At 48.3% G+C, this 26,920-nt stretch overlaps 1 protein-coding gene across 3 annotated transcripts in view; it reads right to left on the reverse strand.

Annotated features, from left to right (window-relative positions):
* CA12 (carbonic anhydrase 12) overlaps positions 1-26,920 on the reverse strand; it is a 59,592-nt gene that overhangs the window by 13,924 nt on the left and 18,748 nt on the right. For all 3 annotated transcript variants that reach the window (XM_064361386.1, XM_064361385.1, XM_064361387.1), the window contains exons 3-8: positions 8,798-8,977; positions 7,743-7,885; positions 4,220-4,315; positions 2,641-2,704; positions 2,209-2,366; positions 444-570 (exon numbers count right to left, since the gene is read on the reverse strand). In XM_064361386.1, the coding sequence (XP_064217456.1) occupies positions 444-570; positions 2,209-2,366; positions 2,641-2,704; positions 4,220-4,315; positions 7,743-7,885; positions 8,798-8,977 (768 nt within the window). The remainder of the gene's footprint in view (positions 1-443; positions 571-2,208; positions 2,367-2,640; positions 2,705-4,219; positions 4,316-7,742; positions 7,886-8,797; positions 8,978-26,920) is intronic.

The following is a 26,920-nucleotide window of genomic DNA, read 5'->3' on the forward strand; positions in this document are numbered from 1 at the left end:
CCGGCCGGGCCTAAGACAGGCTGGCTGCAGCCTTGGATGCCGAGAAGGCCTTGGGAGGGAAGTTGGAAGTCTGATGTCACGGAAAGGGTCCTATCCTGTGTCTGAGGAGAAGGGATAATTGTCCAGAACAGAGAAGTCTCCAGGGAATTCTCTCTTCCCCACTTGTGCAAGACTCCCAGACTTAAAGAGGGCTGTGGTCCATGTGCCTGGGGGCCCCGGCTTGAGCTTCTCGGCAAAGGCTCAGGGAAGTGGAGAGCAGTGAAGGGAGGCCCCAGTGAGCCCCACACCTAGTCTTACAAGGCACCTGGTTCCCGTGGCAGCCAGGGAGCTCTCAGCCAACCTCTTGAGGGCATCAGTGCCAGAGCCTGAATTCACACAAAAGAGCCCAAGGTCTTGGCACCACACTCCGGCGCCCCCCTCCCCCCAGCACTCCCTCTCCTCACCTTTGGGGAAGGAGGTGTACACCAGCCTCTCATCAAACTTCTGGACCTGCCGGAAGTTGTTGATCATTTCTCTGGGGGAAGGGTCGTCCATGTGTGTGCAGTACAGGGCTGTCTCCAAAGCCAGCAGCTGAGGACAAGAGCAGAAATAGCCCGCAGGCAGAATGACCTCCTCACCTGGCCCCCCGGGAAGAGGTGAGCTCTCGCCTCTGGCACCTGGGAGAAGCCTCTGGAGCCAGCCTCTGTGCGGCTGGGTGGGAGGAATTGGCAGCAGGAAAGCCAGAGAGCTGGTTCCCTCCACAGTGGGTGACTGGGAGCTGGGCAGTGCTGGGTTTGTCTTCCCAGCACCCAAGACTCCAGGGAAGGGCAGTGCACAGTTCCTAATTATACTTGGAATCTGCCCTGTGTGGAGGGAAACCTGGGGTAAAGGAGAGCTCCTTAGCCTCCCACGGAGATTGCGTTCCTCTTTTGAAACTGAATTGGAGCCCAGCTTTCAACCAGAGGGTCGTAGGGCTTGCTCTGATGGTTACATCAGAAGGAATAAAGGACGGAGGTTAAGAGTTTCACAGGTCGTCTGATTTCGGGTTCCATGGCATTTTCATGCACCTGCATAGATGATATGACCTGTTTCCAAGGCAGTTTCTGGGGCAGGCTGTTGCTGCTTCCCCACATATTTCATCCATCTTTTGGTTCATCACATCCTCATTCCTGTCTGTCCACCTGCTGCCATTTATCAGGTGACTCAGAGCAGAAGCTTATTATAAAGAGAAGGAGCAGCTGTGAGGCTGCCCTGGCTGCATGAAGCTGGGGTGGGGCTGTGAGCCCGTGTGCAGTGCTGGCCCCAGCCCTGTCTCCTGGGGAGCCATTTTTCTCCTCATGAATTTAGGCTGTGGAGTCTAGGTATGAGCAGTGACATGGAACTCAGATGACCTAACTTAGGGTCTCAGCTTTGTCAGTAAACACTGGGTGACCCCACAAGCTTCTACTCCTCCCTCCCATCTCCCTATAAAATAAGCTTAGAGATGATGGCTAAGGATTTTGTTCCCCAGTTTGCACTTGACCTTGAGCCTCTTGGGAGCAAGGACCCTCACTTAGTCATTGCTGCAATCCCATTTGTTAAATGATTTCATCTGCTTCTGTCTTTATTCTGCCATGTAAAGGAACCAGGCTCTCTCCTTCCTGGGAAGTGAATAACACCCAGCCACTGAGGATATATTAGCAAATGCAGCTTCAAGTTCTTTTTTTTTTTCTGAGATGGAGTTTTGCTCTTATTGCTCAGGCTGGAGTGCAAAGGCGCGATCTCGGCTCTCTGCAACCTCTGCCTCTTGGGTTCAAGCGATTCTCCTGCCTCAGCCCCCACAAGTACCTAAGATCACAGGTGCCTGACACAACGCCCAGCTACTTTTTTATATTTTTAGTAGAGATAGGGTTTCATCAGGTTGGCCAGGCTGGTCTTGAACTCCTGACCTCGGGTGATCCACCTGCCTCGGCCTCCCAAAGTGCTGGGATTACAGGTGTGAGCCACTGTGCCCGGCTTATAGCTCTTTCTTTAAAGTGCTAGGAGACATGTATTCATTTGCCTAGCTTGACTTCTTTTGAGGCTCAGCCTGGAATTTCTGCAGTGCTTTCAGACACCTGTGATATTTGGAGAAGTTTTGAAGAGCTGCCAATGAAACTAAGTGAGGAAATCAAGTTGTTGATTATGACGGGGCGATGATAGGGACTGAGGCGCTGCGTGGACTCTGGCCGAGTCCGGCACAACAGTTACCTGCTCCTGGGAAATTTGCACAGGGTTTCGGAAAACTGTCCAGAGCACAGTGGGGTTGCAAGGGGGTGTGGTCAGGGACCCCTGGTAGCGGTAATACTCGGCAGTCCTCTCCGGAAGCAGCTCTTCAACGTTGAATCCCGGGATGAATGCTTCCTGGCCTAGGGAGACATGTTGCAGGGGTGATGATGTCAGCCTCATTCCCTGGGGCATAAGTGCAGATCAGCAGAGTGCCCGAGCCTAGAAACATGAACTAGCCCCTCTCAGGGTCATCTCACCCCAGGACCTGGTTGCAACATTGCTCAACGACCTACTGCTTATAACCTGCTGAACACAGACAGCACCTTCCCCTTGCATTTGTTTTTCTCAAAGTCACACAAGGCTGACTACCTCCTTCTCCAGCAGAGAGTGAATATGCATGCAAGGACCCCTCACCTTTGTACTTTACACGTTGAAGGTGACTGAAGATCTTGTCATAGGACGGATTGAAGGACCCCATCTGCAACAGAGACAGGGCAGGTTAAACTAGGGCAGAACAGGAGAGGCTGAGTCAGTACTGACGACTGCTATCAGAAGGGCAAGGCTGCAGGTATGTTGCCACCACGGCCAAGGTCCTTCCTGAAAGATCCACTTTACTGAACAATTATGATGGATCACTAGGCTGTTGAGAGTTAGGGTAATGGTCCTGCCTGCTTGCATCTCAGGATGTCCCGTTTTCAGCTTAAGGCGTTGGGCTTGAATGTCCTGGGGTATGGGGTACAGTGTGTGCTCTTGATGATCCAGAAGTGAGCCTGAAGGATGTGACTAACACCCACATCACCCAGAACTTAAGGAGCTCTGAGTTCACGAAAGCCATATCAGACAAATGAGCATGTTGGGAGATGAGGTACATGCTGCCTCATTAGGAAAAAAGCATGCAAGCCAATCAGAAGACATCACTGTTTCTTGGGATAAAGAAAGAATCCATTCCAGAGTTCATATAGAGCAGGGGTCCCCAACCCCCAGGCTGTGGACTGGTACTGGTCTGTGGTCTGTTAAGAACTGGGCCTCACTGCAGGAGGTGAGCAGTGGGCAAGCAAGCATTACTGCCTGAGCTCCGCCTTCCGGCAAAGCAGCAGAGGCATTCCATTCTCATAGGAGAGCAAACCCTACTGTGAACTGTGCAAGCAACGGATCTAGGCTGTGTGTTCCTTATGAGAATCTTTTTTTTTTTTTGAGACGGAGTTTCGCTCTTGTTACCCAGGTTGGAGTGCAATGATGCGATCTCGGCTCACCGCAACCTCCGCCTCCTGGGTTCAGGCAATTCTCCTGCCTCAGTCTCCTGAGTAGCTGGGATTACAGGCACACACCACCATACCCGGCTGATTTTTTGTATTTTTAGTAGAGACGGGGTTTCACTATGTTGACTGGGATGGTCTCAATCTCTTGACCTTGTGATCCACCCGCCTCGGCCTCCCAAAGTGCTGGGATTACAGGCATGAGCCACCGTGCCCGGCCCCCTTATGAGAATCTAACTTGATGATCTGAGGTGGAACAGTTTCATCCCAAAACCATCCCCCTCCCTGCTCCCTGGTCTGTGGAAAAACTGTCTTCTATGAAACTGGTCCCTGGTGCCAAAAAGACTGGGGACCACTGATCTACAGGATGAAGCTTGGATAGCAGGAGTTGTATCAAGGGTTCAGGTATCTGATGGGGCTGATGGAGTATGATGATCCCTTTCCAGCACAGGTCCTCCCCAGCTGGGCAATTCCATGCCTTATGCAACAGGGCTAGATGTTAAGGCTCATTTTTCCAATGGACCAAAGAACATTCCCCATTTCTGCTGCCCAGCCACAGAAAGTGCTGCCTCCAGGCCAAGAGAGAAGGGGCACTATAGGGGGATACCCCCTGCTCTGGAGTTGACATAGAGCTGACACAGAAGCAGCAGATTACCAACAGGTGTGCATGGAACCAAAGGTGGAATCCCAATCTCATCCCTGCTTCAAATTTCACGAACCTTTTCAATATCTCTTACCTCAATGAGAACAGCTAGGACAGCGAGGCCTTCTGACTTGTTGCTGGCACTGCTGGCGTCAGGATACATGTCTGAGTTATAATGGACGATGTGCAGCTGCAGTGGAGAAAAAGAAAATGAGGGGTCCTTGCATGCATATTATCAAGAGAGAACCAATCCATCAGAGCCTGCCACTTCTGCAGAAGACTTGAATCCAACGGGGATGACAGAACCCTAGCCCCTTAGCCCCTTAAACTAGCTTAGGTCTCTCAGACCCTCCCCTTATTTTGCCAAGGATAAGGACATGTGCCCAAGGTGGTCAGGGCACAGCTTCCTTTGATGCATTTTAGAGACATAATACATCAATCAGTATATGCAATATACACCAGTTTGATCTGGAAGGGCAGGATGACTCGAAATGGAGGCTTCCAGGACATGGGTAGTTTCCATATTTTCTGACTGGCAACTGGTTGAGAGATACTATCAATAGAAAGGAATGTCTGAGCTCGATAAGGGTTGTAGAGACCAAGATTTTATCATGCAGATGAAGTCTCCAGTAACAGGCTTCAGAGGGAAAAGACTGTAAATATTTCTTATCAGACCTAAGGTCTATGTTGATGTTAATGCTGGTGAGCTTTTCCTGAATTCCAAAAGGGAGGAGGGTATCCTGAGTCGTGTCCAACTCCCTCTTCCCATCATGGCCTGAACTAGTTTTCATGTTAACTTTGGAATGCCCTTGGCCAAGAGGAGGGGTCTATTCAGATGGCTGGGGGAAGGATGGGAGGCTTAGATTTATTTTGATTTACCCAACACGTGCATTTTGTTGGTTCTTTGTCCTTGAGACTATGACATATTGAGATTTTATCTCTATTTCTTTTCTCTTTTCATTCATCCTTTTCCATCTCATATGTTTATAAATACAATTCAAACCTATGTTATTGAATACAGCTTAATTTCCCCATTTTGAACTTTAAATGGCTCCTTCTAATTAAAATATATATATATATATGGCAATCAAATTATTTCTTCTTCCTTTTTTTTTTTTTGAGATGGAGTTTTGCTCTTGTTGCCCAGGCTGGAGTGCAATGGCACAATCTAGGCCCACCACAACATCCTCCTTCTGGGTTCAAGTGATTCTCCTGCCTCAGCCTCCCGAGTAGCTGGGATTACAGGTATGCGCCACCACGCCCAGCTAATTTTGCATTTTTAGTAGAGACAGGGTTTCTCCATGTTGGTCAGGCTGGTCTCAAACTCCCAACCTCAGGTGATCTGCCTGCCTCAGCCTCCCAAAGTGCTGGGATTACAGGCCCGAGCCACTGCACCCAGCCTATTTCTTTTAAGTGGTCCTCTACGAAGGATTTCTTCAGGCCTCCTGCTTCACTATCTTCCCCTCAGAGGACTTAGTCTGCCACACTGCCCACCCCGTTTTGGCTTGGCATCACTTTGAGAAATAGAGCTGACTTCGATATGATTAAAACCCCTGAGGTCCTAAGTCCCTATTTCTTTTTACAGCTGATCTTTGAACTTGTGGTTTGTCTAAGTACTTTTCTTATTGGGTTCAGAGGAAGTGAAGATGAATCCAAGCATAAAGGAACTCCCTGTCGTGGAGATTAAGAAAGAATCTTATATGGACTCCATCCAAAAGAACCACTACACTTCCAAGGACCTTCCTTAGAGGACCCACTTTAGGGGCACCTTGATGTCTTTTCTCTAGTATTGGCATTTATGGTCCATCTTAACCAGACCCTTGGTCTGATGATGTGACTTAATAGCAGAAAATACAAGAAGTAGAAATATTTTTAAATACATAAACCCTGCCAACCTACACCCTAACCTCCTTGGTGAAAGGAAAATAAATCTCGAAACCCCAAAATCACTAAGTCAAAGGGAAAAGTCAAGCTGGGAACTGCATCGGGCAAACCTGCCTCTCTTTCTATTCCCAAATAAGACGGCTACAAAGATTAAAAAAAAAGAAAAGAAAAGAAAAGCTACACATCTCCCTCGCATTTTGCCCACTAGGAAATTCACTGTGGGCCCCACGGTCTTTACCCTAAAACGGTTCTGTTGAATTTCACCCAGACAATGTAAATTGGTAACTTATCTTCACAGGATCAGGACAGAGGACAGAACTCAAAGTCGTCCCTCTGCTCACCTGAGACAAATGCATCTCTAATTGCTTTCTCTGCCCATGTCCATTTTATCTTGTAAGAATGCAGATTCACTAAGCTATTTGAATGCACATGTGACTATTCCTCTACTCCTCCCTCACACGTGAACACCAATCAAAGACTCAGAAGAATGCAACCTCTTGCCTCCTCACACCTTTTAAACATTTCTCCCCCTTTCCCCAGCATCTGTCCTTTCCTCTTTAAATATTGAAGCCCTCAATATCATCTTTGGAGAAAGGCGCAGACTTTTCTGTCTCCCACACATGTGTCCTTAACCTTGGCAAGATAAACTTCTAAATGGATTGAGACCAGTCTAAGACACTTTCTGGTTTACAACTTCTTTATTCCCTATGGGGGAAGCAGAAGTCTCAACACTGCAATTCGGTAGCCTGGAGGAAATTTCAGTTCTTGAGCTTCAGGGAAGGGCCTGCTCTGAAATACATGAACCTCCAGCGGTGCCATCCTATTGAGCCAGATCCTATCCCTTCCCTTCCAGGCTTGGAAGTAGACCTGTGATTAGCCTGAGACATTAAGCAGTTCAGCAGTCATGAAAGGCAGGGAATGGTCACATCACTATTTGCCACGGACTCCCCTGGCTGATCAGTCAGCAGCCTTTACCCCCTTGTATTTCCCTGAAAACATTCAGAGCCACACCCCCACTTCAGGGCTATGGGAGTGCCAGAATGGAGCATCTCAACCCCTCCTTGCCCCACCCCATCCCACAATTGCATAGGGACAAATGCTCTGCCCTCCTCTAATTTTCTTCTGGCATTTTGCAGTAGCACCTCAAGGTGACATGACAAGATGCTGTGCTGGCTGACATCCCATCCCTCGTGAGTCTGCTTGCCATGATGTCCGGCACGTTGGACGGCCAGGCATCCCTAGACTTGCAGCAGGTAGAAGAGTGGCCCTAGACCATGTCCCCGTGTTCTAAACACAACCCATACTCAAAGAAAGGAAAGACAGCATCAAAAAGATGCAGAGAGCGTGACACAGGAAGAAAGGCTGAGAAGTTCTGGGGAGCAATGAGCCCAGTGTGAGTCAGCAGGAGATTTCTGTCGGCACAGACAAGAAGTCAATGTCTAAAAGAAGGGCATGTATGCCCTGCTGGGAACACTGCCTCCCCGGCATCATCACTCAGTAAGAATCACAGAGACAAACTCAGCATGTTTAGGAGAAGCAAGGGACCAGGATATGCTGATGAGCTGCAGGCTGGTGGAGTGGCTACACCCCCCTGTGCCAGGGCTGGAGGTGGGGCAGAGAGCCTGAAGGCAGCCTGTCCCATGCTCTGATGTTACCTGCACAGCAGCCAGGTGGAGAGGGTGCCACACCACCCACTGCAGAGCAGCTTCTGCCAAGCTGGCAGCCCTGCTTACCTCGGCGGCGAAGTGCTTTCCACTGATGGTGTGCTCGGAGCCGTGTGGGGCCTTCGGGTCCCCCCAGTGCAGGTGCAGCTGTGTGGCACTGTAGCGAGACTGGAGCCCCTGGATGTGCATGTCCGAGGGCAGGGTCAGCTTCACTGCGGGGAGTGGAGGAGCAGCCTTCAGAGCACTGGCCAGCTGTGCACTGCCAGAGAGCAGTCATGTAGGCAACACTCCCTCCACCCCTGCCCCCACCCCCCGGACCCCAGAGAGAGACAGGTGGATGGAGCGAGGTGCAGAGCAGAGATGCAGCCTCAAGGTCAGACACCTGGGCTCTTTCCCTGAGAATGTCCCCTTTTCCCCAAAGCAACTCCAGTGGCACCAGCACCTTCTTGGTTCTCCTTGGAAAATGATGCCAGAAACACTAACCCTAGAACAATGGATGGGTATTTACACCATGATGGATCAGACACCTGGAATCTTTAGTGAAGTACCTTCCAAGCTTTAGAATTATATAACAACAACGATAACTGCTATTTATGAAGCATTTACTTCACCCTATATACCAGACCCCAACATACATAATCTCCAGTCTTCACGGTACCCGTCAATATGTCCATTTCCAGATGGAAGCTGAAGAAGGCTAAAATTCTCACCTAGAGTCTCATGGTTCATAAGCAGTCAAGCCAGGGTTCAAATCTAGGTTGGTCTGACTCCAAAGCCTGGGTGCCCCCCTGCCCCCCAAAACTGTGTGGTTCCTTGAGTTGTTGATGATGGTCCGGAATTCACTCCAGCTGCACAGCCAGAGAACTACCGGTCTCAGCTTGTCTCCTGCCCCATCCTGAGAGATGTGCTGCTTCTGGGAAGTGCAGCCCTGGCAGGACCGTGGGAGCCCAGGGCTTCCAGCATCCCCTAGAGAGAGTGCTCCAGGAATCTCTCAAAGGCGCTCCTGCCCCGTCCCTTCTCCCGGGTGCCTTGGCAGAACCCCTTCCTGCCAGATGGAAAAGGGCAGGCCTGGAAGCCAAAGGAGGCTCAGACATACCCACCGGTCTCCGAGGCCTCCCCCTCACCTGAATGGCCATTGTTGGTCAGGAGAAACTGCTCATTGGCAGACAGATTGTAGCCTTGGAACGTGAGGGGCGTGAGGCTGGCGTCATACTGGAGGATGTCGCTGTGCAGGTCTATGGGAGACTGCAACAGGCCCCCACACGATGGGTACTTCTTGGACCAGCTGTTCTCCCCATCAGGACCTGGACACAGAGATCCAAGCTCAAGATTCAGTGAGTTTCTCACAAAGCGTTTTTCTTTACCTTCTAATTCTCTGCTCAATACAATTACTCCTTTTCTCCTCTTTTCTGAATCCCCAGAGGTAAATCTTCAAGGCCCACAGTCTCAGCCTCCAGAATCAGGCCAGAGCCGGGAGCCCGCCAGACTCTGCTTTATTTTGTACATTGTTCCTATTTGACACACACGTGAAGACCTGTTGACTTCCGGCAATTCGGCATTTGCTCAGTGAGCACCTATCGTGAGCCAGGAATCACGCTGGGTCTTGGAGCTGCCAGGTTTTATGCAACAGAACCCCTGTTCATCCAAGCTGGCCTTCTAGCAGGGGAGAATTTAGCAAAGTTGCCGGGCCACTTCAGGTGGGAAAAATTAGTATCTTACTAACCACAGCACCAAGTATTATGTTGGTGCAAAAATAATTGCGGTTTTTGCCATTCCTTTCATGCAAAACCCGTAATTACTTTTGCACCAACCTAAATAGGTCTTTGTGGCTGCTGGCTTTGCAAGTATGGGCTTCCTGATGAGAAACCCCTGAGGACATTGACTCTTGATACTCACATGTAGAAAGTATAGAACCCAAACAGATAGGGATGCTTGAAAAATGTCAAATAATTATAGGCCTGGAATCACAGAGTGAAGTGCAGGGTTTAGGCTGGGGGGGGGGGTGGAAATATGACCACACTATAAACTAATTATTATAATATAATTGACACACTATCAGTGAGGAGGAACAGACTTTAAAAAAAGAAATTCCTCCAGGGCTCAAGCTTCTTGCTAACTACCAGACAGCAGTTCCTCCGCTGGAAATGAAAATAAACATCCTATGTGGTCTTTAAAGAATGTAAATCTATGTTTAAAAGATTATCTCCATGGTAATTAAACAGATTTTCAGGCCAAGGTTTTTCCAGAAAAGCCAAGAATTGGCATGTCATGGCTCCTTAGGGCAGACCCAGGGAGCCGGTGGGCCCTGTCAGAGTTGAGGATCCAGCTTCACCACCTGGGGTCTGTTCATCAGTATTTTGACACAAGGAAGGGGGTTAAATAGAGAAAAGGGGAAAGGAACACTACCTCTTCTGGGAATTCTTCCGTAGACTACTGCACTGTTTCACAAGAGTGTAAATGTTATATTCACCCCACAGAACCCCCTACATCATTTTCTCTAACTAGGGGACCTTATCTGAGAGTGGGAAGAATCAGAAGTAATACTTGGTACCCAGGTTCATTTAAAATGCTACGAGGCGTTGGTCCTAGGCTTAGTTCTTACTTCTAGGTCCAGACACACACATTAGAACCCTACCGATTTTTCAGGCTGTCAACCTTCGGCTATGCATTTTCAGAAATGTTAGAGCATGATGGAATTGCAGAACCTCCAGTCCAGCCTTTCACTGGACACCAGTCTTCTCACTTGGGCGTACCAAGTCTCCACTGAGCTATACTATTCTTATTTTCTTTCTTACCCTTTTTTTTTAGATGGAGTTCTGCTCTTGTTGCCCAGGCTGGAGTGCAATGGTGCAATCTCAGCTTACTGCAACCTCCACCTCCTGGGTTCAAGCGATTCTCCTGCCTCAACCTCCTGAGTAGCTGGGATTACAGGCACGTGCCACCACGCCCAGCTAATTTTGTGTTAGTAGAGATGGGTTTCTCCATGTTGGTCAGGCTGGTCTCGAACTCCCGACCTCAGGTGATCCGCCTGCCTTGGTCTCCCAAAGTGCTGGGGTTACAGGTGTGGACCGCCGCTCCTGGCTACTATTCTTATTTTCAAGGCCCCAAAGCAAGTCAACTACACCAAGATGGCGACTAGAAAAGAGGGAGGCTGGAATACGTCAAAGCCAGCACTCCAGGGCCAAACTGGAGTAAGACAGTTATTCAGCTGGAGGCCAAATCAAATGCTTTAGGGGTAGCAGGGAGCAGAATGAAGCAACTATGCGGCCTCATGTCGACCCCCGGGGTCAGGAAGAGACACAGCACAGGGTAAGACTCCCTAAGTGAGGCCGCCAGCCTTTTCTGCACTCACATTACTGCCTGGGCCCACAGCCAGCAGGGCAGAAGCTGCCAGCCAGGCATGAATGAGAACAACTCGGGAAGTAAAGAATGCAGCAGTGAGAAGCTTTCTCCTTGCACACATGACTAAAGGGAACCGCATTAGAAGGGCTTTCTCTTCCCCTAGTGCAAGGTCAAAAGGTTTCGTCAAGAGGGCATTTTAGTGATAGCTAAACGAGAGCCTCCAGAAGACAGGTACCCCTTATTTTCATCTCTGTGAACCCATGTTGTAAGTAAGGTCACAGGCCTCATGGGCATTTAGGAAACATTCTCCCAGAGAATGAAAAAAAGAGAGGGCTTGGGAAAATGTGACTGGGGGAATGTTTCCTTTTTCTCTGGCTCTAAATACTCTTTTTTGGAAGTTAGGACCAAATGAGTTATTTGGGGGCAGGAAAGACTAAGGATATTAAAGGAAATACAGTTGGTGCTGGCAAAACCTTTCTTGGAAAGAGAAGCAGCTGTGTTGGATCGGGGGTTCCAGAGAATGAGATTCCAGCATCAGCTGGCCCAACACCTCAGTGGGTCATGTTCCCTGCTGGAGCCTCCATTGCCCTTCGTACAAACAGTGGAGGTCGGGGTGGTGGGATGGGATACGTGTGGATGCTATGTTCCTTCTGGCTCTTAAGCTCTGATATTTATTAAGAATACTAGGGGCTGGGCATAGTGGCTCACGCCTGTAAACCCAGCAATTTGGGAGACTGAGGTGGGCGGATCATGAGGTCAGGAGATTGAGACCATCCTGGCCAACATGTTGAAACCCTGTCTCTACTGAAATACAAAAAAACTAGCTGGGCGTGGTGGTGCGCACCTGTAGTCCCAGCTACTTGGGAGGCTGAGGCAGGAGAATTGCTTGAACCTGGGAGGTGGAGGTGGCAGTGAGCTGAGATCATGCCACTGCATTCCAGTCTGGCAACAGAGAAAGACTCCGTCTCAAAAAAAAAAAAAAAAAATGCTAGAACTAATCACATTCACCATCTGTCAGGCAAGTTTGAATGAGTCGGAGAGGCTGCTCATGCCAAGGCAGCTCCTGGGCATGTGACGAGGTGCCCAGGGGAACCAGCTTCAGGAATGAGGGCACAGGGCACCAGTGCTCCAGGACTGACTGGGAGCGGACGGCCATCTACATCAGGAACCTGCCCTGGTCCTGGCTGCCAACCACAAAGGAGCTCGTCCTTAGGCGCCGGTCACAGGTCTGTCGCGCGGCAAGGTCAAGAAAGCCTTGTGTCTGCCTCTTCCTCCTCATTACTGTTATTTTCTGGTAGTGGCTTTGATCCTTATAACTCCGTAAACTTATGGGGTAAACAAGGCAAGAATTGTACCATTTTATAGGTAAAAAGTGGAGATTTAAGTGATTTGCCCAAAGTTTGACTTTGGCTAAGTAACAGTTACCTTGCTTGGCTCACAGGACTTCTGTGTCCTTCAGTATTTATCTAGGAGATTTTGTGCACCTGGAATTTCCTGCCTCCTCATTGCTCTCCTTGAAGGCAAAGACCATAGCTCATCCATCCCTGGACGTCCCACAGCGCCTCGAACAGGTGTTAAGAATCCAGCTTAGGATTGCCTCGGGAAAGGAACAAGCACGAAACAGGTGTTGAGAATCGTAAGCTGGATTCCTAAGCTGGATTCTCAACACCTGTTCCGTGTTTGTTCCTTTCCCGAGGAAGTACGCACCTGCCTTAATTCCCTTGTCTATTTCTTCTCCTCAAAAAAGAGGAGGAAAGGTGAGATCACTTGCCCAGGTTCAAAGCATACCCTCCTAGCTTTCTAGCTTACCTGTGCGCAGATGCGTTCTGTGTGGGGCCACCCATTGAAAAGGAAATCTGATTCTGCCCTGTAGCCTGGGAGATGGCCAGCCAAGGACATTCCTAGGCCCCTCCCCCAGCATGGAATGGCTAGTGTTTGTCCGGGCCTCGCACAGCTGGGGACACTGTCAGAGCAGCCTACTGTCTTTGGGGCGTGTGAGAGACAGAGGTGCCGTGAGGGTGGACACCGGGACAACCAATATCAGAAGTGACGGCAGCAGCCCTTTCTGTTCCCTGAGCTGTGACATGTGGCTGCATAGTGCTGGCCTCATGCTGGCCACTACATCTGGGCTGCAAAATTTCGAGTCAGTCTCGGCTTTCACACTCGTGCCAAGTGCTCCACTGCCAGAAATCCTCCACTGGGAGTGGCTCTTCTAAAAGAAGCATTTATTTCCAGCTACCGTAAAAATTTGCCTTTGCTCTTCTGAGTTTTGACTTTGCTTCTCTGGTTGGATTCCTCCCATGACTGTGACACAGGAGGATCATGTGCCTCGCACAGTTTGTTTTTCTAGGTAAAACCAAGGCATATTTCTTTCCTGTCTATGAATTTTTCCTGCTCTAGGCAAAACAAAAGTGGCCAGAATTCCTGTTTTGAAAGGTAACAAGAGATTAACAGGGCACACAGCTCAAAATGCCTCTGGTGATTTCTGATTGGGAATTATGAGGCCCAGGGTAGGACCTGTATTATTCAAGGGCCAGAATGTTTTTACAGAAAATTTCAAATATATACAACAGTAGAGAGAGGAGTGAAACGAACCCTACATCACCCAGCTTGGACAGTTTACAGTTCACAGCTAGTCCTGACTCATCTGTGCTAAGCCCATCCCCTTATCTACCTGGATAACTTGGAAACAAATCCAGATCGATTTCATCTGTACATATTTCAGTATGTTTCTCTAAAACATAAGGGCTCTTAAAACCACAGTACCATGACTGCACCTAGAGAGTTAACAATTAATACCTTAAGATTACCAGATCCAGTCAGAATTTAAATTTTTCCAAATAGGTCGTAACTTTTTTTTTTGAGAAGGAGTCTTGATCTGTTGCCAGGCTGGAGTGCAGTGGTGCGATCTCAGCTCATTGCAACCTCTGCCTCCCAGGTTCATGTGATTCTCCTCCCTCAACCTTCTGAGTAGCTGGGACTACAGGTGCGTGCCACCATGCCCAGCTAATTTTTGTATTTTTAGTAGAGATGGGGTTTCACTATGTTGACCAGGATGTTCTTGATCTCTTCACCTCGTGATCTGCCCGCTTTGGCTTCCCAAAGTGCTGAGATTACAGATGTGAGCCACCACGTTTGGCCATAGGTCATAACTTTTTAACGGTTTGTAAAATTCAGGTTTCAAATACAGTCCACATATTGCAATTAGAGGATGTGTTACGGCCTGCATTACTTGATGGTGGAATGCCTCATCAGAGAACACCTGGGCCCCCTCCTCCAAGCTCAATTATCTCAGAGCCAGCTTGATCCATCCTTTGCCCTTAGTGGGTCATGGACTCCTAAGTTTCCATGGTTTAGGCCCTCACCATGTCGCATTGCAAAGGCTTCCCACAGACGACCAGCCCCAGCCCTCCTTGTTACACTGCCAGGCTGGCTCTCCTGCAGTAACCAGATCCATCGTGCCATAGCCTGGCTTGGGTGGCACCACCCCACACCCATCTGTACACTCCCTTTCTCCTAAGCATGCCCTGCCCCACCCCAACAAGACAAAGCAGAGCCTAGCTGTTTTCAATGGCCTTGAAGTGCCCCAACCAGTCAAAGTCTTCAAAGGCCCTCACATCCTGCCCTAGCCTGCCCCATGGTCTGGCCAGCTCCCCGAGCCTAAGGAGAGGCTATGCTAACCCACCTTCACAAATGGTCATGTGAAAAATTCCACTCAAATGCCCTCTTCCTTCCTCTGCACCTTTCTAAATTTCATCCACTCTCCAAAGTCCAGCTCAGGTCCTGCCAAAGCTACCCCAGTGCTTTCTCATCCCTGGCTTGAACTTCTTGGCCAGCCTACTCGGGTTGTGCACACCAGCAAGCATAGTGACGATCATTGGCCTGTCTCACCTGTGACTGCTATAGCCAGACTCGTCAGAAGCCTATTCCAGAGTAGAACTCAGATTATGAGTTTCAAAGACCTTTAGAAGACCAGAACTTTATGTCCTAACCCTCCCCATGTCTGAACACATCCTTGAATGGATGTGGAGGGTTTCTTAATCTCATTTCAGAAATTTACCCACAAAGGGATGAGAGAAGAGTGTATCTGTGGTGGTTATGGCAAGGTGAGGATAATGCAAAGGGTTTTCTTTGTTGTTTCTGTTTCTGTTTTTGTTTTTGAGACAGAGTCTTGATCTGTCGCCCAGGCTGGAGTGCAGTGGTGCAATCTCAGCTCGCTGCAAGCTCCGCCTCCCAGGTTCAAGTGATTCTCCTGCCTCAGCCTCCTGAGTAGCTGGGATTACAGGCACGCACCACCATGCCCGGCTAATTTTTGTTTTTAGTAGAGACGGGGTTTCACCCTGTTGGTCAGGCTGGTCTCAAACTCCTGACCTTGTGATCCACCCGCCTTGGCCTCCCAAAGTGCTGGGATAACAGGCGTGAGCCACTGCACCCGGCCTGTGCAATTTAATTTTGAAGTTAATTCATTCATTTCTTCAACAAATGTGTCTAGGATGTGTCAGGCACTGTACTAGGTGCCGAAGATGCAATGGAGAACAAAACAGCTCTAGTCTCTGACCTTGCAGCACTCATAGTCCAGTGTAAGAGATTGATAATAAATCACAAGTAAGCCAATGCACAAAGGAAACAATTGCACTCTGTAATCAGCGCTGTGAAGGAATTAAACAAGGGCTGCAGCAGAAAAATGGAGGGATCCCTATTAAGCAGATGGTGCAGGCAGGCTTCCTGGAGGAGGTGCCATTAAAGCTGAGACTTAAAGGAGGGGTAGAAGCAAGCATGAGTGAAACCTGAGGAATGGCATTCATGAGAGAGGGCCCAGCAAGCTCAGAGGCCCTGCTGCTGCAGTAGAGACCTGGAATATTCCAGGAATGTGTGATGCATTGACTCAGAAAGAGCATGGGATCCATCTGGACTCCCTCTGCCAGGTCTGGGTCCTGCCCTGTGCCAAGGCTGAGCCGGGATCATTTGACACCTGCTCATGTTCTTTCCTCTCTCTGTTAGAAGGCCTTCCTGCTGGGAGGCTAGTACCCACCTCTCTCTGTGGGTCATCCAACAGTCCCGCTCCTGTGGCTAGAGCCACAGAGAACACAGCTAAGCCACAGGACTCAGAGGGGACAGCAGCCTTCATGTCTCCTCTAAATTCATCTGGAAACCAGACATCCTCAGGATGGTGTCTGCATGTAGAAGACACTTTTTTTTTTTTTAAGAGATGGGGTCTTGCTATGTTGCCCAGGCTGGTCTCAAACTACCGGGCTGAACTGATCACCCCGCCTTGGCATCCCAAAGTGCTAAGATTACAGGCATGAGCCACCACACCCAGTCTAGAAGCTACATTTTTTAAAACATGTTTAAAAGACATTTATAGATCCTGCAGTTCACATCTGAAGCTGATTAAAATATCTGTGACTTCTCATAAAAACCCACTGGGTTCAGCCAGTCAGCACTGTGAAGTTCCCACAGCATCCACCTTGGTAAGAGGCTGACCCCCCACACAAAAGGCCGCAACCTGCTGGATTCTGCCTGTTTTCCTGCCTGGTAGGTGGAGAGGCACAGTCATAAAGACCAATGTCCTGCCCAGAAGGAAAGGAGGTGACCAGGGGCATGGGTTAATAATTGATAAGTGAGATCTTATGATTTTATTATGTACAAACAGAGGGCAAGGAATCAAACTGGCGTTAGACTTTTTCCTTTGTCAGTGTTACCACTGAATTACAGGTGGTCCTGGGACAGTGCGGGAGGCCTAGAGGGTGAGGGTTGCTTATTATGAATAAAGCTCAAAGCTGGACTGCCATAGCAGGCCCACTTTTTTTTTTTTTTTTTTTTTTTTTTTTTGAGATGAAGGCTCACTCTTTCTCCAGGCTGGAGTGCAGTGGCACGATCTCAGCTCACTGCAACCTCCACCTCCCAGGTTCAAGTTATTATTCTGCCTCAGCCTCCCGAGTAGCTGGGACTACAGGTGCGTGTCACCACTCCCAGCTAAGTTTTGTATTTTTAGTAGAGATGGGGTTTCACCATGTTGGCCAGGATGGTCTCGATCTCTTGACATCGTGATCCGCCTGCCTTAGCCTCCCAAAGTGCTGGGATTACAGGCATGAGCCACCGTGCCTAGCCAGGCCAACTCTTTCTCCTTGGATTTTACATTCTATAATGTAAAATCTATATCAGTAAAAATACATCAATAAAAATAAACACATTTTCTAATGATGCTTTAATCCACACTTTGTATCAAACGTTTGTCTTTATTATTTCAATTTCTGTTTGAGTCATGTGGAGAAGAAGGGTTGAGATTTGGGCTTGGTAAAAGCCCCCCCAAACCCGCTCTTGGGGAGGCAGGAGGATCAGTTGAGCCCAGGAGTTTGAGACCAGCTTAGGCAACACAGCAAGACCCCATCTCTTAAAAAAAAAAAAAAAAGTGTCTTCTACATGCAGACACCATCCTGAGGATGTGTCTGGTTTCCAGATGGATTTAGAGGGGACATGAAGGCTGCTGTCCACTCTGAGTCCTGTGGCTTAGCTGTGTTCTCTGTGGCTCTAGCCACAGGAGCAGTACTGATGGATGACCCCGTCTCTTATAACACAGAGAGAGATGGGAATCATTTCCCACCCAGCCATGGCGGTTGGGGCCAGGAGTGCAGGCTGGAGGCGAGAAGAAGTGAACTGTAGGCTGTGGCTGCCAACTCAGCCCTCCACCTGCCCTCCGGAAGTCCTTCTCTCCACCCAGCCAATAACCCCCATCTAATATTGCTGGGTGGGGGATGAGGCGGGGACAAAAAGTTTACACAATGGTGTCAAGGCCTGCATCAGGTTCTTTCTGGAGGCGAGCTTTATTACAGGGAGGCGGGTGGGGTTTCCAGGCTGCCAAAGGTAAAAGGTGATGATCTGTTTGCTTTTGCTTCTCCATTTCTGCCCTCCTCTAAGGTTCTCATGATCTGTAGCTTAGAGTATGTATGTTCATCGTGGAGAGGCTCTGCTCACCTCTCTGGACTTCTCTGTGTCTGCTCCCAGCTCTCCTTTTCATTCCAGCAGCGCTGAGCTGCTTGCATCCTGAAGACACACCAAGCAGCTTCACATCTTCCTGAAACACCCTCTCATGCACTGAGGCAGGGTAAAGAGCTCCCCCTCTTCTGTGCTCCTATACAGTCTTTGCAGTTCTCTTTCCTCGCAGCAGCTGCACTGATCAACATAATATTGTCTGCCTTCCACCCCAAGAGTTCAGTGGTTCTCAGAGTTTGGCTCCAGACAAGCATCATCATCATTGCCTAGGATCCCATTCGAAATGCAGAGTCACGGGCCCCACCCCAGGGCTACCAAACCGGACACTCTGGGGGTGGTGCCCAGCATCTGCCACTGGACAAGGCCACCAGGCAATGGTGCTGCTGCAGGCTGAGGCTGAGACGTGCTGCACTAGACTGTCAGCTCGCTTTCTGCATGCGTGTATGCCTGGCTCCTGCTACAGAGCCTGGCATGCTGAAGCGTTCATCAAATCGTTCTCAAACTAAGTTAAACAAACTGCTGACATGCTAACAGCTTAACCCCTATCATGAAAACTAGCCAGGCCTGAGTCCCTGATCAGTCCTCACCATGTTATCCTCCTTCATCTTCCCTGCCTCAATCACGGAAGGAATTGTGCTAGATGTCAAAGTGCTAAGTCCACAGCAGAGCCCCGAAGCCATCACCCTCGCAAGACACCCTGCTTTATCCTTCTTAAACACAATATTCAAAGTAGGGGGCTCCAAGCTCAGGCAAGGACCCGTGGTAACCATCTCTGAATAGAAAGAGCTGCAGGTACCACCTTTTTAATGCACTGTTATATGCATGACATTTACATGATTAAATATGGTGTTTGAAGTAATTTTCATTCAGTGTTGACCAGAAGAAACGTAACTTCCTTTTCTAACCCTGTTTTCATGGCTTAATTTCTTTTTAAAAGTTGTAGTAAAATACACATAGCAAAACTTTTTCAACATCCCAAACATTGATTGTTGGTGGGAATATCACGTAGTTTGGTGGTACCTTAAAATGTTAAAATAGAATTACCATATAATCCAGCAATTCGTCCTTTTTTTTTTTTTTTTTGAGACGGAGTCTCTTACTTTGTTGCCCAAGCTGGAATGCAGTGGTGTGATCTCAGCTCACTGCAACCTCCGCCTCCTGGGTTCATGTGATTCTCATGCCTCAGCCTCCCAAGTAGCTGAGATTACAGACGCACACCATCACACCTGCCTAATTTTTGTATTTTTAATACAGATGGGGTTTCACTGGTTTCGATCTCCTGACCTCAAATGATCCACCCACCTTGACCTCCCAAAGTGCTGGAATTACAGGCGTGAGCCAACACGCCTGGTCTGATCCAGTAATTCTAATCCTAGATATAGATCCCAAAGTATTAAAAGCAGAGACTCAGATACCCGTATTCCTATTATTCATATTAGCCAAAAGGTGGAAATAAGTCAGTTGTCCGTCAACAGATGAATGGAAAAACAAAATGTGGCACAGACATACAATGGAATATTGTGCAGCCATAAAAAGCTCATCTCATCTTAATGCACCATTTCTTTTCCGAGAATCTAACTCACCAGATGCTTGAGAGGAGCTGGGATAGGTCTTTTTCATTTCACGACAGCCTTCATGGAACCAAACTTATGGCAGATGCTCAGTGAGTACTAACTGGTTGAGAAAAACTCTGTGTTTACTTGGCCTAGACTCAGAAGAGTGGTTGCCAGAACTGGAGTGCACATCAGAATCTCCTAGAGGGCTTGTTTCCACACAGACTGCTGGGCCATACTCTCAGAGCTTCTGATTCAGTACTTCACGGACGGAGCTCCAGAATCTGCATTTCTAACAATTCCCAGGTGCTGCTGATGCTGCTGGGTCCGGGAACCACATTTGGAGAACCCCTAGCCTAGAGCCATATTTCTCAACCGGGGCTACACACTGGACTCTCCAAGAGCTCCTGATTTTGCTCCCAGCCCCAGTCCCTGAGATCTGCATTAACTGGTCTTGGTGGTGAGGTGGGAGGGGCCTTAAAAAACTGCCCACAGCAGCCATAAAATAGGATGAGCTCATGTCCTTTGCAGGGACATGAATGAAGCAAGCTGGAAACCATCATTCTCAGCAAACACAGGAACGGAAAACCAGACACCGCATGTTCTCACTCATAAGTGGGAGTTGAACAATGAGAACACATGGACACAGGGAGGGGAACATCACACTGGGGCCTGTCGGGGAGTGGGGCCTAGGGGAGGGAGGGTATTAGGAGAAATACCTAATGTAGATGATTTTGATGGGTGCGGAGAACCACCATGGCACATGTATACCTATGCAACAAACCTGCACATTCTGCGTGTGTATCCCAGAACTTAAAGTATTTTAAGTTTTTTAAATACTTTAAGTATTTAAAGTATTTAACAAATCAAAATTGAGGGACATTCACAAGGTCTGTTCTACATGTTTCAGAAATGTTAAGGGCATAAAAGCTCTAAATTTAAGTTCTAAATTCTAAAACAATAGAATTAACTATTTTTTTAAAAAAGCTGCTCACATGATTCTAACGTGCAGCCAAGGAGGAGAAGAGCCGCTGTGAAACCCTCGTCACATTGAAGGCCTTGTGGTTCTTGTGGGTAGAGCCAGGGCCTTTTTCTCTCTGGTCTCAGGGTGACGTTGCTTTTTTTTTTTTTTTAATTACTTTTTTATTGTGGTACAATACATAGAACATAAAACTACCATTAGTAAAATTTAGTATATTCACAATATTGTGCAACTATCACCCCAACTTAGACCCAGAACATTTCATCATCCCACAGGAAGCCTCATACCTGTGAAGTCATCACTTGCCTCCCTCCCTGCTCTCAGCATCTGGCAACCATTAACCCGTTCTCTCCCTCCATGGATTTGCCTCTTCCGGATAGTTCACGTAAACAGAATCACACAATACGTGGTCAATTGCAGGTGGCTTCTGTCATCTAGCATAATGTTTTCAAGGTTCATCCATGTTGTAGCATTCCTTTCTATGGAATAAAAAGGAACTTCCTGCCTTTTTATGATTGAGTAATATCCCATTCTATGGATATACCGCAATTTGGTTATTCATTCGTAGGATTGTATTTTATTGTAGTTTAAATATTTGACTCTGGTTAAATGGCTATGAATTCTCTTGCATAAAATAGTTATTGACTGAAATAAAACGTTGGTGTTTCTCCTGCTTGAGTTTAGGAAATAAGCTGTGCAGAGTGCTGCGAGGCGGCAGGAAGGAAAGGAAGATGGAGAAAATACAGCCTGGTTTCCAGAAAAGGAGGGCCTGGGGTCAACGAGGCTATTACTTGTGACCAGCTCTCAAGTGAAAAGAGAAAACTTCAAATGCTCATGATCATAAAGCCATATTCCACACAGGTGAGGTAGCAATGTTGCCTGGCACTAACCCGTGGGAGAGCGAATACTGTGGACAGAGGCTGCTTTTGTGACAGGCTCCTTTCCTGGCAGAGAGAGACTTGAAAATGTCACAGGTGCTTTTCATCGCAGGTACAGCTGTCTCTACTGGCTGACAAAAAAACAAAACAAAACAAAACAAAACACATGCTCCCTCTCCGCAGCTGCCTTCCTAGCACTCATCTTTGTGAAGAGTGTGAAGCAGTAGGTGAGAAGCCATGACTTGATCTGGCATTGAGACAAGAGGCCAGGGGAACATCGGGGTATCTAAATTGAATGTGACCTTGAACCGATTCTCAGCTGTGGACATCCAATGTCTACTTCCTCATGTGAGTATCTCTTTTTGCCCCGACCCGATCGCTCTTGTCTCCTTGGCCGAGCATCTTCAAAGAACTGTGTGCATTCCCACGTCTGTGTCTTCACTTCCATGCAGACCTCCCTGCTCTTCCACACCCACCTCCTACTGAGTCCACACAGACTCTTTGGCCCTTGAGAGTCATGTAGCCCTTGACCCTGGTGGCACAACCCCCCCACCCCCTCTCAGATCTCTGCGGCCACTTGCCCCTCAATGCCAGCTGTCACGTGGTTTTGTCGCTGGCCCCTTCTCCTCCTTATAGACACACTCCCCTGCGGTGAAGCTGTCCACTCCCATGGCTTGAATACCAGCTCTGCCCCTGCCCAGGTTTCCTCTGAGCTCCAGACCACCTGCCTGCCGGGCACCCCCTCTGGATAATCCATGGGATCCTGAAACCAGACGTGGCTGGAAGGGAAGTCAGATAGGCAAGCAAATCGTTTTTTAAAATAACCAAACTCAACATCTTTTCCTCCCCCTTCCTCCCTCCAAAGCTCCCTCCAGGTCTTTATCTCAGCTGGTGGTACCACCCACCACACCAAATGCCTGGCAAGCACAACTGACTCTTTCATCTCCTCTCGTTCAACCCCCACTTCCAGCCATCACCTAGAATCACCAGTTGTTAACATTTTGCACACTGGCTTTCTCTCTCGTGCTCTGTGTATATGTATATGTACCCTAACCCTAACCATGTACACACACACACACACACACACACACACACACAACCTCACTCCCATGATGAGAAATGCTCAGACAAATCAAAACTGAGGGACATTCACAAGGTCTGTTCTACATGCTTCAGAAATATTAAGGGCATAAAAGGTCTAAAGAGATACCACAAATAAATGCCATCTGGATTGAACCCTGGATCAGGGAAAAAAAAATGCTTTCAAGATTAGTATGAAGTTTGTTTTAAACTTGGCCTCCACTCTCCCAGCTGGCACAGCCCTTGTTCAGACCGATTACCCCACAGCTGTACCCCTCATCGGCTGTGTTTCTCCAGGCTCACCCTCCAGCTCTCCGCTCTCCACAACAGTGCACACAAGATCCAGATAGTTCTCTACTGAAAATTCTTCAGTGGCTCCTTGAGATGAATCTCAAGCTCTGTAACTTGTAGCACACAAGACCCTTGCAATCCCACTCATTTCTCCAGGCTTTGCTTTCCCCACTAATCACCTGTCAAAAAGTGTGGAGGGTCAGAGCTTTTATCCTGCTTGCAAGCTAACAAGTTAGTTTGCCAGTTTCATGGATATTGGCAGAAGACATGAGATGCCTGGGTCAGAGATGAAGGACAGTTTAATACTCACAGCAGTAGCCAGAGTAACGTTTGCATCTGTTTCCCCAGCCCCAATTTCACAGAATGATACGCAGATCAAGTGGCGCTGACACATGCAAACTGCTCAGCATCATGACTGAGGAACTCAAGGCTTGGGAAATCTCAATCATTTAAAGGGGGCGGCTAGCAAACCTGTCCAACATTTGCCCCTGAAAGGAGACATGATCTTTAGTATACTGACAGCAAACAAATCTGCTCTTTGCCCTGTGGGGAGATATTGTCACTATCATCTAAGACTGTTATATAAACATCCTTTAAAAGCAAGTCTGGAACGAAGCCTGTCTAGTGCCTCTTCACAGATGTGCTGAAACATGAGAGACCCATGGAGAACTGTCTCCCAACATCACCCCTCAAACAGTATGCTGCTGATTCTCTAATTGTGCCACGTGCTCTCAGCTGCTTTCTAGGGCCTCTGTTGCCTGCAATGGGATGCCATCCTTGTCCCTAAAACACACACCACCCATGCACATATTCTTCTTGCCCTGCTAACTCCTGTGTGTTTCCAGAATTAGCTCCTCAGGCAGACTTTTGCTGACAGCCACACGTGCCCCGGAATTGAGGTTACTTGTCCCCTCTATGTTCCACAACACCAGCACATGTCATCATAGCACTTAATGTCCTTCATTGCAATTACCTGCTTATATGTCTACCTCCCCCTCACCTACCAGCCCACTGAAGGTAAAGCCTCTGGTTCCCTGTGACCAGCCCACAAAGGGTAAAGACTGGAGGAGAGAATAAGTGAACAGGTGAACAAACTATTATTTTAACTGAACTTTTTTTTTTTTTTGAGACTGAATCTCACTCTGTCGCCCAGACTGGGGTGCAGTGGTGCAATCTCGGCTCACTGCAACCTCTACCTCCCGGGTTCAAGCAATTCTCCTGCCTCAGCTTCCCGAGTAGCTGGTGCACTCCACCACGCCCAGCTAATATTTGTATTTTTAGAAGAGACAAGATTTCACCATGTTGGCCAGGATGGTCTTGATCTCTTGACCTCGTAATCCGCCCGCCTCAGCCTCCCAAAGTGCTGGGATTACAGGCATGAGCCACCACGCCCAGCCAATAAACTATTATTTTAAAGCTGCCAATAGTTTCTTCCTGACACTTGAGGTGGTGTCGGATGTAAGTACAGTGAAGCTGGAAAACTGGCATGGGGCCAATGGGGGAGGATTCATAAGCATCTTCCACACTCTGGGGGAGGCCCTCTCTGTGCTGTGGAGGGCAGCACTTTGATAGACCCTCTTAGCTACACGGATGTGAGGCAGGGAGCCGCCCAGTGGAAGTGTAGGCCCTGCCGGAGCCGTCCAGATGCTGGTGCTTCGGGCTGAGATGCTCCGTCTCTGTTTGATGATCCAGTAATACAAACTGGATGCATCTTTAGCAGGTTTGTGCCCTTGCAGAGAACACTGATTTTCTAAGTATGAAGTTAAGCTATCCTAGACCGGTTTGTCATTGCCCCACCTGTGATATTATTGTAGACTAAGCCGGTGATTTTCAGCTAGGGTGATTTTGCCCTTCAGGGGACACTGGCAATGTCTGGAGACATTTTCGGCTGTCACAACTTGGGGGTGCCACTAGTTTCTAGTAAGCAGAGGCCAGGGATGCTGCTAAAGATCCTGCAAGGCACAGGACAGTCCTGCACAACAGAGAATTATCCTGCCCAAAATGTCTATAGGGAAGAGACTGGAAGGCCGAGACTGGACTATTGGGATTGTCCCCTCGGGGCTGCGAGGAAAGAGGATCCGGAGCATGCCTCCCAGAGGAGGTTGATCTTGAAGGAGCTGGCCGCTCTCCCTGTCAGTCATTCTCCGGGATAGGAAAGAGTGAAGGGAGAACAGTCAGGGGGTACTCCAGTCCATGAGACACAGTCCATGGGACACAGCATGACGGCAGCATCTCCCATCACTGAGGAGGCAGGATGTGATCATCACCCTCAGGGCGCACTGATCACAGAAACAGCTGTGTTAGATGTTCCTTTTAGGTTATTGTCTAAGCAGTCATCACAGGACCTCAATCAAATTTTGTTAAACTCCAAGACCTAGCGAGGTTTTTTTCCCCTTTTCTTTGTTTAAGCTACTATTTAACGAGCACTCTCTATGTGCCAGGCATCATTCTATATCAGGGCTTGGCTAACGTTTTCTGCACAAGGCCAGAGAGTAAGTTTTTGAGGCTTTGCAGGCCCTGTGGTCCCTGTTACTACCACCCAGTTCTGCTATTGTAGCCCGAAATCAGCCACAGATTATATGCAAACAAATGAACATAGCTGTGTTCCAATGAAATTTGTTTATAAAACAGATGTTGGGCTGGATTTGACCCATAGGCCACAGTTTGTGCCATTCTATAAGCTTAATATGTGTTAATGATTTCAATCTGCATAACAATGTTATGATACAGAGATTATGTTCCATTTAATGGACAAGGGAACCCAGGCACAGAAGGACTGACCAATATGGCCAAAGTCACACTGCCAGTGAGTAGCAAGGCTGAGCTCTGAACCATGATGGTTCACATTCTCCACGATAGTAGCCTCTCAATGCTCTTTGGAGGGTCCAGAGCCTGGGCAGTAGCAATGGCTATGAGGTGGTGAGAGGTGACCATCAAATAAGCCCTGGGCAATGGTCCAGAGCTGGAGGGAGTGGAGAAGCAGCAATTTGTGACTTTGTGAACAATCCCTGGGGAATCTGGAAATTACCCAAAGAGGGGATCTGATAAAAGACAGAAACTTCCTGCAGTTCCCCAGGATGGAACCTGAACAGAAGTGAAGGTTGACTGGCCCCTGAATGTTGACCTGGTGCTGGCTCAATGTTTCACATATCAGCTTTCAGAATAATGAAGTTCTTTCTGATATCTAACCTATAGCATTCTTGTTATTATTTAAGGTTTTCCCTTATAGTAAGAAACCCACAGGTCGCACATGGTGGCTCACACCTGTAATCCCAGCACTTGGGGAGGCCGAGGCGGGTGGATCACTTGAGTTCAGGAGTTCGAGACCAGCCTGGCCAACATAGTGAAACCCTGTCTATACTAAAAATACAAAAAGTTAGCTGGGCGTGGTGGCGGGTGTCTGTAATCCCAGCTACCTGAGAGGATGAGGCAGGAGAATTGTCGAACCTGGGAGGCTGAGGCTACAGTGAGCCAAGGTCAAGCCACTGCACTCCAGCCTGGGTGACAGAGCAAGACTCCATCTCAGAAATACACACACACACACACACACACACACACAAATACTTTGCTTTTTCATAGTTCTTTTTAAACCTGAAGACTTTTGTCCTGGCTACTTCTGTCTCTTCTCTAGAGATGTGTGAAGTATAGTGGGAAGGTTGAGGGTTTTGGTGGCATTTGACCAACCTGCCAATTGCAGCTCTGCCACCAACTAGCTATGTGACCTGGGGCACATTTCTTTGCTTCTCTGGACTTCATTTACAAAATGGAAGTGGCAGTACCTATGTCACCGGGTGCTGTGAGGAATCACTGCCACGGCATAAGAGCAGTATCTAGATAAGGCAGACTCTCATGCATGCTGGGTCCCAGGTCCTCCTAAGCTGATTGGTCTCAATTCTTTTTTTCTTAGGGGCTGGTTTCCAACCTTTAGAGCAACTTTTTCCTTTCACTTCACCAAAAACAAATCTAAGGTTTCCTACCTGTCTCCTTTTACTTCTGACGAGATACGCATGGTGATGTGGCATTTCCTTTCAGGCCGGTTTCACCTCTGACATGCGAACACCCCAGATCAATGTCACCTTCTCTCTGCTGTCTCCCCTGAGTCCCACAGCCAAAAATAAATAGATAAAT

The sequence above is a fragment of the Aotus nancymaae genome, unplaced genomic scaffold (genome assembly GCF_030222135.1).
Source record: "Aotus nancymaae isolate 86718 unplaced genomic scaffold, 86718_ANA_hifiasm-v0.15.2.pri h1tg000041l, whole genome shotgun sequence".
In the NCBI taxonomy this organism is placed as follows: domain Eukaryota; kingdom Metazoa; phylum Chordata; class Mammalia; order Primates; family Aotidae; genus Aotus; species Aotus nancymaae.